General features: G+C 44.4%; 1 protein-coding gene across 2 annotated transcripts in view; it reads right to left on the reverse strand.

Moving 5' to 3' along the window:
* Positions 1–19,412, reverse strand: part of LOC137435227 (pleckstrin homology domain-containing family G member 4B) — a 199,014-nt gene that overhangs the window by 59,429 nt on the left and 120,173 nt on the right. For both annotated transcript variants that reach the window (XM_078784520.1, XM_078784519.1), the window contains exon 16: positions 8,260–8,509. In XM_078784520.1, the coding sequence (XP_078640646.1) occupies positions 8,260–8,509 (250 nt within the window). The remainder of the gene's footprint in view (positions 1–8,259; positions 8,510–19,412) is intronic.

Raw genomic sequence — 19,412 nt, forward strand, 5'->3', positions numbered from 1 at the left:
AGGTAGGGGTTAATGAGACAGAAAACTACCGCAAACATCTGAAACAACTGATATCTGAACGGCTTCCTAATGTCCAGTTCGTCAAATCGCGACGCAAACATGAGCCTGATAATCTCGTCCTCCCAACAGCAGTTAGCATTGCTATGGAACTTCGGTCTGCGATGCTGTATAATGACGACACAATTGACCATTTGAACAGCATGGCAAACATTCTACGAGAGGAGATGATGGAGTACCGAAACTGGTCATTCAACGGTAGCTTTGAAGACTTTGAGAATCCTATGCTACTCCAGTTCTTCCTCACTCATCTCCTCTTTGGCCGTCATATTCTCAAAGTTTCTGGAATTCGCAATGAAGAAGTAGACAAAGTTGTTGACGTCACTTGCCAGTTCCTCATCCAAAATACTCGAACTGATCGTCAGGTGAAGCATCAACCAAAGAAGGAAGATGGGTTTCAGCAGACTGTCCAGACACCATTCCATTGAAGAAAATGGTTGGAATGTTAATGAAGTTGTTTATGTTCCAGTGAGGTGTCTCGCCCTGCCCGCCCCTTGAGCTGTGATTGAACGGACGGAATGTGCATGTCAATCGGGGTGTAAATGAAGGTGCAGCTGCTTCAAGAACAGACTTCCCTGTACTTCTCTCTGTAAGTGCTATGGCAGTGATTGTGGAAACGTAATTAAGGATGATACACACGAGGATGACGATGAGGATGATGAATAAATCAGCAAACAGTTTAATGTGATGTGGATAAGGACAAGGATGATAAATAATTACGTTCTTGGTTTGGATTTTTATTTTTAATATTACTATGTACTTGTGTAAATTAAAACATTCTGAGTTTATCAAAAAAGGACAAACCGAAGGTACTTTGCGAATTTTTACAACAATTCTTGAAAAGAATGTTTTTCATCCTAGTTGGATTAGGCTCCGGGCCAGGTATGGTCCATCTGCACCCCCCCCCCACAACTCTCCGACCCTGGGTTTTTCTGAACCATTGGGGTGTCCTGGGGTGGAAATCAACTGGTAACAGTAAATAAACTTGGACTCACTACCCATTTGGTACCTATATTGGATGGTACCCTCAAAACAGCATATTTTTAAATCCGCGTTGCGCCATATTCGACACACGTGTTCTTTTGGTATTTGTGCCTGCTAATATTAACTCAGAATAAAAAGTTATATACCAAAAGAAAGCTGTTCATCTACTGATCATCATAGAATATTGACACATTACTTATAATGGTACCTTAATGGTCATAACTAGTGCTGAATAGCAGTACCCCACTTTAACGTAACATAATTCGGTATCGACCGTACTATTTCATCTTACACACATAATATGAACACATTACACCTGATATGCTTACATATATATTTTATTGGCTTTCTCCTGTATATCAGCTTTAATTTGATACCAGATACATCCCCATAGCTTCAATTCTCTTTTTTATACAGCGTGTCAAAAATACTACCTGTTTCGCGGGAACCATGAATCATATAATCTCGGTAACAGTCTTTGTCTATATTCAAAAGAACTGCCTATTACACTTATAAATGTCATTCATAATCGAATATCATAATCATACTGCCATCTTATTAACATATTAAACAAGAAAAACTTGTTTATTAATCACAGTAGTTTTTAATATCATCATATTAATATTCATACACTGGGTCAAACACCTTCCACAGAACAGTAACAATGTAATGCTCGAATATTTACTGTAAAAGTAAAAATATTTCTTATTTGAAACTAAATTTTAACATCCCATTGAAAAAATTTTTAGTATCGAATATTTTGATGATAAACCAAACATTATTGCTCAACAACAGATATCATAATAATATTAACAGTCAGTTTTATCCCTACAATTACATATGTATGTCGTACACTCAGTTAACCACATTATATCATATAATACAAGTATCCACTCTCAAAAGAACACAAACAAACAATTGCATTTTGTTAATTATCAACAAAAGTCAAACACTGCATGAGTGCAGTCAAGTTGGCTTGCTTGCACGAATGGCATATGTCCATCATGATCAGTCATCGTCACTGTCACTTTCATCGGTATCACTGTACAAAACACGATCCATATCATCAGGTGTTTCATCACCTGATTCATCATCACTCTCATCGTCGTCTGACATGACCTGAGCTATATCAGCCAGCTCACGCGGAAGCATGTCTCCATCATACCAGAGAGGATCCAGGCAGCCTTTCTCCTCTTCCCAGCCATGGCCTGGACTTGCTTTGGGAATCCTTGGTCGAGGAACGTGAGCTCTCTTCCAAATTCCCACTTGGTGGTTGACCCTTCGGATGTGCTGTGTGAGGCTCCTCATACATGGTGGAATATTGGCCATGTCTACATTGCCTGAGGGTAGGTGACGATTCTCCTTGGCACATAGCTCATTTATTCTCAGGAGTCGCAGATCATCAACGTGTGATACCTTTCCTCTTCCATACATGGCACATGTGAAGCTGTCTAGTTGATTGTTCAGCTCTTCTGGCACATCCCACGTATCTCCAAGCTTGTTGAGAATAGGGATGTATTGCGGCAGACGAAGCAGCGTTTTAACAGGTTTGATTTTTCCAATCCCTCGGAAAGCGCTAGTGCTGTCACAACCGCTGTAGGCGTGAAGTGCCATAAGAGCAGTACTCTTCTCTTGGCCGAAGTCTGCTGCGAGTTTACTGACGTTTATTAGCCTCTGCTTGTTTCCTGTGCCTGTGTCAAACAGTATCTTTATGTCGTTTATCGATGCGGCGTAGTGCAGTAAGATGAAGAATACATCCGAGTCTGGGCTCTTCACTCGAACAAACTCATATTTCTGGCTCCTGGCATAGTTTACGTATAATATCACGCGCGAGTCTGTTTCTTCTTGAGACGATTCCAGCTGAGGCAACTCTTTGGCATCAACTGCAGAGAACGCCGTTTGGTCCTAACTTGAGTTGGCCTTGCTGGACCAGATGCGGCATGATCATCACTGACTTCTTGCATCATGATCCCGTGTGCTGTATGAACAGAACCTTTTCCTGTCAGATCATTCACCAATGAGTCGAAATTGTCAAACTCCGAGTGGAAGACAGACGGCTCTCATGGTGACCTGATGATTTGGTTGGAGAGTTGTGTCGATGACTTCATCACTGATTCGGCCAGTGCAGTCTCCAATTCAAGTGAAAATGAATAACTCTCACAGTGTCCCATTCTATTAAGAAGGGTTATGAGCTTTTCACCTCTGTATAGATGTCTCAGGGACGTGCACATGATGATGTGTTTTGGAAGCTTCCAAGAGCCTTTGGTGGCAGCGCGACAGATATCTTGGCCGATTGATTGAACTAATCGCTGGCTTCGTTGTGACCTTGCTGATGTTGTTCCAGTTATGATGTAGCATAGCAGCTTCTTGAGTGAATCTGGTATAACATCGTCCATTTGTTGGAGATCAGAAGGACTTGGTGGCCATTTCAGTTCTGGGGCATTCGAGAAATCATCCAGAATTGACAGTCGTAAATGGCTACCTGCACTCTCAAGCATATCTCTTGATCCCAATTTGAAGGCTTGTTTCACTGCTGTCTGGACGTCAATTGCAGTGCTGAATATTATGTAGGACTTTCCCAGATCACAGAATGATAGTCTCTCCCTGAAAGGCTCGTGGTTTTCAAGCTTCAGTTTTAGTTTGCTGGCTCGGTAGTCAGGATTCGCATATTTGCTGGTTTGCAGGTTAATGACATACATTTGCCTCAGGTCGGATAGTTTCATTATCTTCTTGGCCATTAACACATCCCTTTCAATGGCATCACATACCACATCGAATGCCTGTCTGTGGGCTTCTTCTAATTCTCCTTGATGGTGCTGTGCCTCTTCGTCAGTACTGCGCCATTTCTCTGGCTTTTGCATATATTTCATACGGCAAGTTTTGTGGAACTTTGCCTCAGAGGCAAAAAGATCATGGCCTCGGATCCTCATTAAGAGCGTTTCATCTTGCTTCATTTCAGCCATCTCCAGTACCGGCTTCCAGCCTTCATACTCGAACTGGCTCATCCCCTGGGTAGTCCAACTGCCATGCACTTTCACTTTTTTACGACTTTCCGAAGAACAGAAGATACAGTCTGGCTTAAATATGATCTTGTCACCAGAACTAGTACGGGCCATCCGCTGAGTTGTGGCACCAGTTGTTTCAGATGTACCTGCAGTAGGAGGGTTCAGTCTGTCTAAGTTCATCGTGAAACGCTTGTAACACTCCCAGTGGAAACCATGGTGTTCGGCCAGAGATTCAGGGACCAAATCACATGTGTCCTTCATCATATGCGGAGACTGTGGGGGTTGTGCAAGGCGTCTTTCTTTGACCTCCTGCAGCTTGGCCAATTTCTTCTCAGAATTTTTGAGTCCAGATAACAAGTGCAACTCTCCATAGCTCAGTCCCTTTACATGAGTTATGCACACAATGGGTGGTTGTTCACTCTCACGTGTACGTTTCGCTCGCGCCGGATGTTCCATATTAGCGTTGTTACTTCACCTGCAAAACACATCAAAATATTGGTAAGTACCAAGCTGAATAATTATTATAAATTGCATCTTAATTATAAAAAATATCTTATATTGCATACTTAACTATGTAAAAAAAGGTGTTTAACTTAACTAATTGACTCGTTCTGTCGCTGTAAGAGACACTTAAATAACATAATTGTACAATCTGATGATCTCAATTTACGCAGGATACAAACATGGAAGGATCTGCATGCCATTTTCGTCAAAATTCCTGCAATAAACTACAGTGATACATCAATACAACAATATATTAAGTAACACATATTAACAATACATAGATTTTGTCATGTGTCCAACATATATGTACATGATATACGTGGCAGCATTTGTAAATTGACAAATGCAGCATCGCCTACAATATCACCCCATACCGGTAGTATCTTTGACACGCTGTATAAAAAAGAGAATTGAAGCTATGGGGATGTATCTGGTATCAAATTAAAGCTGATATACAGGAGAAAGCCAATAAAATATATATGTAAGCATATCAGGTGTAATGTGTTCATATTATGTGTGTAAGATGAAATAGTACGGTCGATACCGAATTATGTTACGTTAAAGTGGGGTACTGCTATTCAGCACTAGTTATGACCATTAAGGTACCATTATAAGTAATGTGTCAATATTCTATGATGATCAGTAGATGAACAGCTTTCTTTTGGTATATAACTTTTTATTCTGAGTTAATATTAGCAGGCACAAATACCAAAAGAACACGTGTGTCGAATATGGCGCAACGCGGATTTAAAAATATGCTGTTTTGAGGGTACCATCCAATATAGGTACCAAATGGGTAGTGAGTCCAAGTTTATTTACTGTTACCAGTTGATTTCCACCCCAGGACACCCCAATGGTTCAGAAAAACCCAGGGTCGGAGAGTTGTGGGGGGGGTGCAGATGGACCATACCTGGCCCGGAGCCTAGATTGCATTGTGAAACAAACCCAATGATAAAGGTGTACAATGTACATTGTGATTGGTATTTTCAGTTTTTATTTAATATATAGATAGTCTTGTGTAAAAACTGCTGGATTATCTCATCAGACGGTTCAGTTTAAGTCGGGTCCCTTGATGATACACTGTATAGATCGCTCAGGATGTGTCATTTATTGACTCATCTTCATAAATAAAAATCTCCCCAAATAACTCATAATGTCAGACCCAAGATAAGCGCAGGGTTATTACAGGGCAGAGGTCCATCGACGAAACACCACCCTGCTCCCCCCCCCCCCACCCCCCGACCTTGCCCATGACAGGGGGTCAATGAATGTATATATCACTTTAAAAGTGTCAAAAATGGATTCAGCCTAATCAAAAACCCCTATAACGACTCTAATATTATGAAAGTAGGTTCATTCTAAGCGGAGCTAGCCCCAGGGGGTCATAGGGTGGAAAGGGCCTCTCGAAGGGGACCCAGGGCCAGGAAAATTTGAACCCCTTCATTTCCCTATAGTTTTATCCCCAATTCAATACAGAAAACCAAAAAAAAAGAAAACAATTTTAGCACGAAAATCCTACGGGAACTACTTTTAAGAACACTTCATACCACACTATCTGGGGGAATGGTCCAGGTAGTGGAATATTAAATTTAATGATGACAAAGTGTCGAGTAAAGGGATTAGTGAAAACTACGGTGATAAGATGATTTCCTTAATGGAGAGATTCTAAAAGCAGGAACTCAAGAAAGGTGAGCAACTACAAACAAAAAACTGAAGCAGTCAGTGAAATGTCAGGAAGTAACAAATAAGACAAAAGTAATATTTTTTAGACCGCATAACGAGAAGTATTATATTTATGTTGGAGAGAAAAAAAGTGTTAACAACATATAAAAATCTGGTGTGGCTGCATCTATACTAATGTGTTCTGTTTTGGTCACCTTTCTATTGAAATGACATTAGAGGGGGTTTAACATGGAAAAACAAGAATGAATCTAAGGATGACAGGTCTTAGTTAACAAGGCTGTTCGTATTGGAAAAGAGAAGATTATGGACCGCAAAATTGCCAAATGAGACACAAGATTACTATTTGACTGGTGATGCGTAATTGGAGTTGAGTACATAGGCCCAGTTGCATAAAGCATTCTAAAGGAAAGACTTGAGGATTTGCTTAAATATGTCCTTAAGTTTCACCTTAAGGACACCGCTGTTAATTTGAGGATGGTTGCATATACGAATATTCCTAAAGTTTTTCCTTCAACTCAAGGGAGCAACCCCAACCTACACCATTCCCCCCACCCCCCTCCATTCCCCCCACAAACCCACCTGTCCTTAAACACCAACGTTTGAGTTTCCAAAAGGCGACGATTATCACAAAGCGATGCCAGAGGCTGATAGAACATTACTTCCGCACTTGGAAAAGGATTGTACATTGCAAAACACGCTCTGAGCGGCGGCCCAGTGCCCCGGATAGCATTTTCTCTCTTTCAATGCATCCAGAATATTTTGCTTGTTGTTCCACACTCGTATTTCACTTGTATATTTTCACACTTTGACCATTCTCGGAAAGTTTCCAAACATTTACTGCACACATTGACAAGAAAATCCTCAATGACAATCGAATGAATTTTACACAAGAATCATTGTACTCCTCCTTCATCCGGAAGCATGTGTTCCCCATGCAACATATAACAAGAGTGCATGTAGCAATATAACAAGCGTCATTTAAAATTACGTGTTCATTATGCGTTCTTGCTTTCGGACGCCTCTCCCTAGATTGTTTGCCTAACATAGCAATGGCTCCTAAGGATTTCCTCAACCTTAAGGAATTCCTTACTTGAGGATTTCCTAAGGGTTGTTTAATGTTTATGCAACAGCTAATAAGGAAATCCTTCGCTAAGGAATCACAGTGTACCTTAAGGTAAATATTTCCTTAAGGATAAGAGAATTGCATGCAACGGGGCCATATACCTGAAGCTTAAAGGTAAACAAAAAGTAAGCTCAAACTGATATGAGACAGGGATTTTTTTTTCCAGTCGAAGAGTAGTTGGTAAGTGGAATGCTTTGCCAGGTGGAATTATCTGGGTAAAGACAGATCAGTTTAAAAATAAATTACAAAAAGACCTCAAAATAACAATAGACATATGGATAGCTGGCACATCCTTGAGGATGTGTGAGTGCTTGAGTTTAGTTGTGCATGTATATAATTGTTACAGATGCCAGATAATTTGACAGAACGTGTCTTTATAGAGCTGTTATCCAATACCACTACCCATAATAATGTGTTCCTGATGTTAATGCACATGCTTAAACTCAAGATGTGGCAAGAGTTGTGGAACAACGAATAATTATAAAATTATTGCTAACAAAAACATCAAGCAGATTGGAATTTACAGATAAATGGCTGGACAGAATGCTGATAAATGCCCGTCAAGGACTTCTGTACCTTGAGGACAATGAGTTTTTTTTGATGAACAAGGCTATAACGAATTATATCCTCAAACTACATCCACATCCTAACAAATTATGCAATTGTGCCATATACAAGCTTCCACTCTGACTGTTTAAGTGTGTACCTAAAGCTGCACAATACCTGGAAGAGTAATGCAGGTATTGTTTAATAATCTCCATATACAAGCGTAGTTATGAGTATAAAAAGTCCAAGTGAAATTTGAACAACTCTTTTTGCAGCTTCTTCAACTTCTTCAACAACTTCAACAACGACATATTAATAAAAGTCAAAATGTGAAGCTTCTCACAGTTAAAGACTTACATAGCGAAGAAAACAGCTTCCAATGCGGAGCGGATAATTCGTACAGGTCTCCAGCTCGCGTAAGAAATACTGCCCATGGAATTCCCACAACTTATGGAGGTTGCCGAACAACAAGCTCTGCCGACCACGCAGCTCAGCAGGTGCATCGGCACGATCCAACTCTGATATGAAGTTGTGCATGATGTAATCGAGTGCACGCACGTACTCCCTTTCCGATAGCAGCATTTCAGATGCAAGGTGCAACAGCTTGCTGCCAGTGAGTATGAAAGAAGGTGTTATTTCAGAAGTTTAAAGACTCAAAACAATCTTTCATTGTTGGTTTGTGTAAGTAAATAAAAAACAAGGTGGCACTTATGTCACAGAACAGCAACTTATGCAGACAAGTTTTTTGTCAATCAGGTTTTAAATGACTCCTATAAAATTGTATCCTCAAATCTCGTGCCCTGTTCAGTTGCCATGAGAGTTCTCTTGATTACCTCTGCCACCAAAAGGTGGATGGAGGTTATGTTTTCACACGTCTGTTTGTCTGTGAGCACAATATCTCAAAAAGGTATGGGCGGATTCAGACAAAACTTGGTGATCAGGTTGGGTATGTGACAAGAACTGATTTATTCGTTTTTGGTGGAGATCCACATCTGGATAATATATATTTTAAATTTATCTAAGCGATTCATCACCATTGGGGCGAAAAACGATCAGCATGCTATTTCAAAAGGTTGTGGATAAGACGTGACAAAACTTGGTGGATGAGTTGGTTTGGTGACAAAAACAAGTCGATTAGATCTTGGTTCAGGTCCAGATCCAGATCGGGCCTATCAGTAGATACAAAACGTAAACTGTTAAGCCTGGTGGAGGTATTGGTCTCCACTGAATGCTGTTGTAGCTTCTTTTGCTTTATAATGATTCCACCATAATCCTGTGATTTTTTTCTCTGCTCTTGAGCAGAATGGTTCTTGCTCTAAGGCCCAATGTAAAACCAGAATGCATGCGAAAAGAAAAACATGAGAAGCAACAGTATAGGTGAAAATGTTGTAGCCTCAGCAAGTGAAATTGCAGTTATCAAATTGGGCTAGATGAGTAAAATCAAAATATAAAAACAATTGTGTTCTGAAACTTAATGCCAATTTAGCGCAAAGCTTTTTCAACAACCACATGGTTTCCGAAGACCATCTGAGGTCTATGAACAGTAAGTAAAACTGTTTCCAAGCTCTTCTATTGTAATCAATGAGAAAGTATTAATTAGAATCATAGACATTGGCAAGTGAATGCAATGCATCACCCCTTTTCCAGCATTAGGTACTCAATATATAATATTTAAGAAGTTTTACTCAACCTTTAAGCTTTGCTGTATGATAATTGATTCCTAAAGATAAATTCTACATATTCTGTCATAGTTGAGAGCAGCTTCACTCTGAGTTAGCAGCAAAATTGCAATAATAACAAGACTAGAACAACACTCATAGAGTGCTTAGTCTCGCCTCGTGCGTTGATTTTGAACAAAAATCTAATCGTTAACTGAACACGCTTCTTTTATGGCCCACTGCTATTATGATGGCCCATATACCCATATCATCCATGCACACCATATTATGTCACATAGTTTTTTGGCATGGGATATGAATGTCATAAATTTAATTTTTCCTTCACATCGGGTCATAGATCAGAGAAGTAAGTTGTTTACCGGTGGTCTATAAGAAGTTTCAAAATTTTTTTCTTTGAGCGATTTTGGAGAAAATGGTGTTCAAGCTTTTCCCTTTAATTAAATATGGCTGCCATACCATGTGACATGTGACATCATAAATTTAATTCTTCACTCTCATCAAGTTATTGATCAGATATATGTAGTTTCAGATTTTTGGATAAGGATTTCAATTCAAGCAATTATGGCTGGAATACCACTTCACCGATGATGTCATAGTTATCATTCTATGTACCCCATGAGGAGTTGATGACAAATGACTGCCACATCTATAGATCCATACGATCAGGGCATTTCCTTATTCTGGTTGATCGGCGTGGCAGGTGTGCAGGAGAGTTGGTGCGCTGTTTCTGGATGAGCTGCGTGGCAGGCACACAGGAGACAGCATCACTGCCTGCAGGTGGAACGGCAGCATCGCTTTCAGCCATGAGTGGATCAGAGACGCCCGTTAGAGGCACGACATTCCCAGGTGCAGGAACAACAATGAAGTGTTGCTGTTCAGGCTCCGGCATAACGACAGGCAGTATTGGAGATTCGATGGGGCTGCAGTGACGGTAGACAATGTGGTCCTGGTGTCGAAGGACAACTCGCCTATCATGCAAGCGTATTGTATGCAACAGTGGCCCAGGTTTGTCTATGACATCGCCAAGCAACCAAAAAGCGCCTGCACCAAAGTTGCGAGAGAACACTGGATCCCCGGTGTGAAGTGAGCGGCCCATTTCTGACTTGTCGTGATGCAACTTCTGGTTAAGTTGGCTCTAGTACACTCGAGAAGCCATATCTGGTTTCAGATGGTCCAGGTTGGTCCTTAGGTGTTGTGTCATCAGTAATTCTGATGGTGTTTCTCCTGTTGTACCATGAGGTGTAGTACGATACTTGAGGCACAGACGTGAGAGCCTGGTTTCAAGGTTTCCGTCCTGCAGTTTGCGTAGTGAAGACTTGACTCCAACTGAACGTTCAGCCAGGCCTTTGGAAGCTTGGTGTTGTGGACTGACAAATTTGTGTCTGATACCATTCGTGTGTGTGAATTCAGCGAATTCCGAGATCGAGAAGCATGTACCATTATCACTAACGATAACTCTGGACAAGCCGTGTGTAGCAAAACAACGTCTCAGTTTCTCGGTTGTTTCAGCTGATGTAGTGCCATGTATTGTGTAAGCGGCAATCTACTTTGAGTGGGCATCAGTGATGACTAGTAGCATCTGACCGTTCACTGGTCCAGCATAGTCTAGAATAGATGAACTCGATGCCACGATTCGGTGGGTCATTCCCAGGGGTGCAGCGGTGCTTTCGCTGGTGCATTCCTGGTGCTTTGGCAGGGATAGCAATGTTGAACACACTGTTCAATATCAGTGTGTAGATTTGGCCTAGCCAGTGACGAGGCCAAATAATTATAATTCCTAGTTTTATAATTCCTAGCCAGTGACTTCATCTTGACTATTCCAGGATGACACTCATGAAGTTCCTCCATTACCCTGGAATGCAGAATCACTACCCGGCATCCCCACAATATGCAACCGCTGTCCATGCTAAGTTCATTTTTACGTGCCACGTAAGGAACATAGGCAGGGTCCCCATCAGGTAGTGATTGCCATCCAAGCTGTATGGCTTGGAGAACTCTCAAAAGGACTGGATCACGTCTTGTGTAGGTGCAAATATGGTTGGCATCGATGGGACAGTCATTACTCATTAGGGATGATCCATCAAGGCGATCACAATGCCAGGTAACGGTGGGTTGGCGACCAAATCGGGCAATGGTAGATGGCTCCTGGCATCTGCATTGGCATATCCGGGTTTATACTTAATACGGTAGTCGTAAGCAGCGAGTAGCAATGACCATCGTATAATCCTGGGTGGTAGCGTGTCGGATGTTGCCTTGGTTGGACCAAACAGGCTAATCAGTGGTTTGTGATCAGTATAGACAACAACGTGTCATCCAAATAGGTATTGGTGGAACTTTTTGACTCCAAAGATGATTCCTAAACCTTCCTTGTCCAAATGACTATAATTCTTTTCTGCAGGAGATAATGTCCTGGAGGCAAATGCCACTGGTTTCTCTGAACAATCAGGCATAACATGAGACAGCACTCCCCCCACACTGTCGGCTTTTTTTCCTCCTCCTGGACACGATACCACCCTGCAGTCTTATGGGCTTTTTTTCCTCCTCCTGGACACCATACCACACTGCAGTCTTGCAGGCTTTTTTTCCTCCTCCTGGACACCATACCACCCTGCAGTCTTGTGGGCTTTTTTTCCTCCTCCTGGACATCATACCACCCTGCAGTCTTGGAGGCATTTTCCCCTTCCTGGACACCATACCACCCTGCAGTCTTGTGGGCTTTTTTTCCTCGTACTGGACACCATACCACCCTGCAGTCTTGTCGGCTTTTTTCCTCCTCCTGGACACCATACCACCCTGCAGTCTTGTCGGCTTTTTTCCTCCTCCTGGACACCATACCACCCTGCCGTCTTGTAGGCATTTTTTTTCTCCTCCTGGGCACCATACCACCCTGCAGTCTTGTGGGCTTTTTTCCCTCCTCCTGGGCACCATACACCCTGCAGTCTTGTAGGCTTTTTTTCCTCCTCCTGGACACCATACCACCCTGCACTCGTGTAGGCTTTTTTTTCCTCCTCCTTGACACCATGCCATCTTGCACTCTTGTTGGCTTTTTCCTCCTACTGGACACCACACCACCCTGCAGTCTTGTGGGCTTTTTTTCCTCCTCCTGGACACCATACCATCCTGCAGTCTTGTAGGCTTTTTTTCCTCCTCCTGGACACGATACCACCCTGCAGTCTTGTGGGCTTTTTTTTCCTCCTCCTGGACACCATACCACACTGCAGGACACCATACCACACACTCCCTCCATGTTGTAACCCCACAAAGTACTGACTGGCATCACACGTCAGTACGATGTCCTTATCAGGATCCGAGTGAACTAGTACGTTTGACGCTTGGAGCAGGTCCTTTGACTTCTGGAAAGCTGCTTGTTGTGTAGTACCCCAGTTCCATGAGACTCCTTTCTTCAGCAGGTGATAGAGAGGACCCAAAACATCGGATATGTTTGGTATGTAGCAGCTGTAGTATTGCAGCATGCCGAGGAAGGCCTTCAGTTCCGTCACGTCTCTTGTAGCTGGTTCATCCTTTATCGCTCTGACTTTATCCTTGGTTGGATGTATTCCTTAAGCATCAATTCTGTGGCCCAGGTATGTTACTGATGGTGCCATTAACTCACACTTGTCAAGCATTAAATGGAGGCCGGAGTCCAATAGCTTTTCAAGACTCCCTCTTGGTTATGTAGATGCTCGGCTTCTGTTGAACCAGTGACCAGGATATCATCCTGATAAACCCCAACGTGCCGTCCTGCAGCAAACAAACTGTCCATTCAATGCTGATATATCCCTGGGGCAGACTTCACCCCAAAACTCAGTCGGTGGTATTTGTACAGGCCACGGTGCGTGTTGATTGTCAGGTATTTCTTAGATTCTTCCTCAAGAAGAAGTTGAAGATTTGCTGACTTGAGGTCGAGTTTGTTGAAACTTTGGCTTCCACTCAACTTAGCATACAAATCATCAATCCGTGGGATTGGATAGTTGTCTAGTGCTGAGCATCTGCTGACTGTCATTTTATAGTCACCACAAAGATGAATAGACTGACAACGGGGACAACAGGTGCAGCCCAATTTGAGAACTGAACTGGCTCAGTGATCCCAAGTTCCTGGAGTCGATCAAGCTCTTTGTCAATCTTTTCGCGCAGAGCAAAAGGAACTGGTCGAGCCTTGCAGAAAATCGTTTTAGCATCTTTGTCAATGTTAAGTTTAGCGAAGTAACCCCACAAAGTACCGAGCTCATCGTTGAAGATGTCTGGATATCTGGCCAGGACTGCTTCAAGTGGTTTTGATGCATCGGTTGCACGAAATTGATGAATCTGCTTCCAGTTGAGTTCAATTACCTCCAACCAGTTCCTACCGAGTGATGATGGTCCATCACCTGGGATGACGATCAGGGGTAGGTTGAACTTATGATTGCCGTAAGTCACGTTGACGTCACAAGTTCCACAGGGTTTGATCTGTTGACCGGTGTTGGTAGAGAGCAGATGGGATGTCTGGTGCAATTTGGGTTGGTGAGGTTCACGCCACAGGTTGAAAGCAGCTCGACTGATGAGCGAAACAGCGGCACCTGTGTCAACCTCCATTTCCAAACGTTGATTGTTTATACCGACAAGAGCTAGCAGAGGTTCTGCTCTGTTTTTAGAGAAAACACTGGAATATGTGATGTGCATCTCAGAGATATCACCAGAAGCAGATATTGCCTCGTCAGCATATAACTCCGAACCAATGAGGTGTGTCTTTGTACCACCCGCTTTATCTTCATGTTTGCGGGAGAGACAAGCTGGAGCGATATGGCCACTCTTGTGGTAGAAATGGCATGTGGCATTTTTGTAGCGACATTCATCTGGTGAATGCCTACCATCATAGCGATGACACCTGTTGCTGCCATAACTCATTTGTGATGGACATCTGGGTCTGGGATTCATTTTATGTCGCTATGATGAAGGTTGTTCGACACGATTGATGGTGGTGTTGGTCTGTGCCTGACCGCATGAAGAGTGAGTGATGCCGATGTCAGCAACGTTTTTGTCTGCACTCTCCATGTCAAACTCAATGTCCTTGGCTGTCGTAAGTTTCAATGTCCGTTCGGCTAACAGACAGCGCTGTATGCGATCATCTGCAACACCAACACCAAGCAGGTCCCGCAGCATGTCCTCGAGTGTGTCACCGACCTCGCAGAAGTGTGAAAGCTTCTTAAGATATGCGATAAATTCGGAAATTGACTGTCCTGTTGCCTGACGGCTCATATAGAAATTGAAACGTTGGACAATAACTGACAGGGTTGGGTTGCAGTGATCCATTAGAGCTTCCACGAGTTCCAAATATTGCAGGTCCCTAATGGGCCAGGGCATGGCCAAATTCTTCAACAACGTGAATGTCTCTGCGCCACATACCGACACGACAGTAGGACTTCTTTCATCTGTCGCTCGTCCGAGATACCATTCACTTCGAAGTAGAACTCCAAACGTTCAGCAAACTTCAGCATACAACTTCAAATCACCTCCATGGGCGTTGAATTCATCGATGCGATGCTCGATGCTCGATGCATCGATGCGATGATCATCATGGATTCCTTTGTGAAGTAGCAGGCAACATAAAAAAAATCGGAGAATTTCATGGACTGGGTGAATGCCACGGGCAATTAAAGTTTCCTCCGAAGGTTTATCCTCGTCGCCATGTGTTGTTCCACCAAAAGAACACCAATTCAGCTCAATTCAGAGTGGCTTTTATTGTGCGAGCAGCAAGCAGAAACACACACACACACACACACAAACACACACACACACACACACACACACACACACACACACACACACACACACACACACACACAGACACACATACAGACACACACACAATGCAATAGTCTCACATCTCCTTCGAGGTGAGACTAATAACGAAGTCACTAAGAGAAGGATGTTTCAAAGACAATAGGCCCTCACATTTTTGTTAAACTTCTCAAAGGAAAAAATGAATAGGGTACAAGATACTTGCTTGCACAAACAGAAATTCTCACTCTCATGTTTTTGAAGAGATTTTGAGCTTTGATCTATGTAAAAGCAAAAAAATACACTAAAGCAATGTTTGCTTGGATCAGTCTGTTTTGGCATTAAATATCATTTCACAATTCTTGTCTGAATTGGCGAAATTCAAAGGTGTAGACAGGCCAAAAATCTTTAAAATATTAAGGAAGTGGTTAGGATGAAGCAAGTTTAGGCAGTGGTGAGGGTGGAGCAAGTGTTGGCAGTGGTGAAGATGGAGCAAGTTTAGGCAGTGGGGAGGGTGGAGCAAGTGTAGGCATTGGTGTGGATGAAGCAACTTTAGGCAGTGGTGAAGGTGAAGCAAGTTTAGGCAGTGGTGTGGATGAAGCAAGTTTAGGCAGTGTTGACGGTGGAGCAAGTTTAGGCAGTGGTGAAGATGGAGCAAGTTTAGGCAGTGGTGAAGGTGGAGCAAGTGTAGGCATTGGTGAAGGTGGAGCAAGTTTAGGCAGTGGTGAAGATGGAGCAAGTTTAGGCAGTGGTGAAGGTGGAGCAAGTGTAGGCATTGGTGTGGATGAAGCAAGTTTAGGCAGTGGTGACGGAGGAGCAAGTGTAGGCATTTGTGTGGATGAAGCAAGTTTAGGCAGTGGTGAAGGTGGAGCAAGTGTAGGCATTGGTGAGGGTGGAGCATGTTTAGGCAGTGGTGAGGGTGGAGCAAGTTTAGGCAGTGGTGAAGGTGGAGCAAGTGCAGGCATTGGTGTGGATGAAGCAAGTTTAGGCATTGGTGTGGATGAAGCAAGTTTAGGCAGTGGTGAAGGTGGAGCAAGTGTAGGCAGTGGTGAAGGTAGAGCAAGTGTAGGCAGAGGTGAGGGTGGAGCAAGTTTAGGCAGTGGTGAGGATGAAGCAAGTTTAGGCAGTGGTGAGGGTGGAGCATGTTTAGGCAGTGGTGAGGGTGGAGCAAGTTTAGGCAGTGGTGACAGTGGAGCAAGTTTAGGCAGTGGTGAGGATGGAGCAAGTGTAGGCATTGGTGTGGATGAAGCAAGTTTAGGCAGTGGTGAAGGTAGAGCAAGTTTAGGCAGTGGTGAGGGTGGAGCAGGTTTAGGCAGTGGTGAAGGTGGAGCAAGTTTCGGCAGTGGTGTGGATGAAGCAAGTTTAGGCAGTGTTGACGGTGGAGCAAGTTTAGGCAGTGGTGAAGATGGAGCAAGTTTAGGCAGTGGTGAAGGTGGAGCAAGTGTAGGCATTGGTGAAGGTGGAGCAAGTTTAGGCAGTGGTGAAGATGGAGCAAGTTTAGGCAGTGGTGAAGGTGGAGCAAGTGTAGGCATTGGTGTGGATGAAGCAAGTTTAGGCAGTGGTGACGGAGGAGCAAGTGTAAGCATTTGTGTGGATGAAGCAAGTTTAGGCAGTGGTGAAGGTGGAGCAAGTGTAGGCATTGGTGAGGGTGGAGCATGTTTAGGCAGTGGTGAGGGTGGAGCAAGTTTAGGCAGTGGTGAAGGTGGAGCAAGTGCAGGCATTGGTGTGGATGAAGCAAGTTTAGGCATTGGTGTGGATGAAGCAAGTTTAGGCAGTGGTGAAGGTGGAGCAAGTGTCGGCAGTGGTGAAGGTAGAGCAAGTGTAGGCAGAGGTGAGGGTGGAGCAAGTTTAGGCAGTGGTGAGGATGAAGCAAGTTTAGGCAGTGGTGAGGGTGGAGCATGTTTAGGCAGTGGTGAGGGTGGAGCAAGTTTAGGCAGTGGTGAGTGTGGAGCAAGTTTAGGCAGTGGTGAAGGTGGAGCAAGTGTCGGCATTGGTGTGGATGAAGCAAGTTTCGGCAGCGGTGAAGGTGGAGCAAGTTTAGGCAGTGGTGAGGGTGGAGCAAGTTTAGGCAGTGGTGAAGGTGGAGCAAGTGTAGGCATTGGTGAGGGTGGGGCAAGTTTAGGCAGTGGTGAAGGTGGAGCAAGTGTAGGCATTGGTGTGGATGAAGCAAGTTTAGGCAGTGGTGAAGGTGGAGCAAGTTTAGGCAGTGGTGAGGGTGGAGCAAGTTTAGGCAGTGGTGAGGGTAGAGCAAGTTTAGGCAGTGGTGAGGGTGGAGCAAGTTTAGGCAGTGGTGAGGGTGGAGCAAGTTTAGGCAGTGGTGAGGGTAGAGCAAGTTTCGGCAGTGGTGAGGGTGGAGCAAGTTTCGGCAGTGGTGAGGGTGGAGCAAGTTTAGGCATTGGTGAGGATGAAGCAAGTTTAGGCAGTGGTGAAGGTGGAGCAAGTTTAGGCAGTGGTGAGGGTGGAGCAAGTTTAGGCAGTGGTGAGGGTGGAGCAAGTTTATGCAGTGGTGAGGGTGGAGCAAGTTTAGGAAGTGGTGAGGGTGGAGCAAGTTTAGGCAGTGGTGAAAGTGGAGCAAGTTTAGGCAGTGGTGAGGGTGGAGCAAGTTTAGGCATTGGTGTGGATGAAGCAAGTTTAGGCAGTGGTGAGTGTGGAGCAAGTTTAGGCAGTGGTGAAGGTGGAGCAAGTTTAGGCAGTGGTGAGGGTGGAACAAGTTTAGGCAGTGGTGAGGGTGGAGCAAGTTTAGGCAGTGGTGAGGGTGGAGCAAGTTTAGGCAGTGGTGTGGGTGGAGCAAGTGTAGGCATTGGTGTGGATGAAGCAAGTTTAGGCAGTGGTGAGGGTGGAGCAAGTGTAGGCATTGGTGTGGATGAAGCAAGTTTAGGCAGTGGTGAGGGTGAAGCAGGTTTAGGCAGTGGTGAAGGTGGAGCAAGTGTAGGCAGTGGTGAGGGCGGAGCAAGTTTAGGCAGTGGTGAGGGTGGAGCAAGTTTAGGCAGTGGTGAGGGTGGAGCAAGTTTAGGCAGGGGTGAGGGTGGAGCAAGTTTAGGCAGTGGTGAAGGTGGAGCAAGTTTAGACAGTGGTGATGGTGGAGCAAGTTTAGGCATTGGTGAGGGTGGAGCAAGTGTAGGCAGTGGTGAGGGTGGAGCAAGTTTAGGCAGTGGTGAAGGTGGATCAAGTTTAGGCAGTGGTGAAGGTGGAGCAAGTTTAGGCAGTGGTGAGGGTGGAGCAAGTTTATGCAGTGGTGAGGGTGGAGCAAGTTTAGGCAGTGGTGAGGATGGAGCAAGTGTAGGCATTGGTGAGGATGAAGCAAGCTTAGGCAGTGGTGAGGGTGGAGCAAGTTTAGGCAGTGGTGTGGATGAAGCAAGTTTAGGCAGTGGTGAAGGTGGAGCAAGTTTAGGCAGTGGTGAAGGTGGAGCAAGTGTAGGCAGTGGTGAGGGTGGAGCAAGTTTAGGCTGTGGTGAGGGTGGAGTACATGTAGGCATTGGTGAGGATGAAGCAAGCTTAGGCAGTGGTGAGGGTGGAGCAAGTTTAGGCAGTGGTGAGGGTGGAGCAAGTGTAGGCAGCGGTGAGGATGGAGCAAGTTTAGGCAGTGCTGAGGGTGGAGCAAGTTTCGGCATTGGTGAGGATGAAGCAAGCTTCGGCAGTGGTGAAGGTGGAGCAAGTTTAGGCAGTGGTGAGGGTGGATCAAGTTTAGGCAGTAGTGAGGATGGAGCAAGTGTAGGCAGCGGTGAGGATGGAGCATGTTTAGGCAGTGGTGAGGGTGGAGCATGTTTAGGCAGTGGTGAGGGTGGAGCAAGTGTAGGCATTGGAGAGTATGAAGCAAGTTTAGGCAGTGGTAAGGGTGGAGCAAGTTTAGGCAGTGGTGAGGGTGGAGCAAGTGTTGGCAGTGGTGAAAGTGGAGCAAGTGTAGGCAGCGGTGAGGGTGTAGCAAGTTTAGGCAGCGGTGAGGGTGTAGTAAGTTTAGGCAGCGGTGAGGGTGTAGCAAGTTTAGGCAGTGGTGAGGGTGGAGCAAGTTTAGGCAGCGGTGAGGGTGGAGCAAGTTTAGGCAGCGGTGAGGGTGTAGCAAGTTTAGGCAGCGGT

Source organism: Myxine glutinosa, chromosome 9 (assembly GCF_964187855.1).
Source record: "Myxine glutinosa chromosome 9, kmMyxGlut1.1, whole genome shotgun sequence".
NCBI classification, from domain to species: domain Eukaryota; kingdom Metazoa; phylum Chordata; class Myxini; order Myxiniformes; family Myxinidae; genus Myxine; species Myxine glutinosa.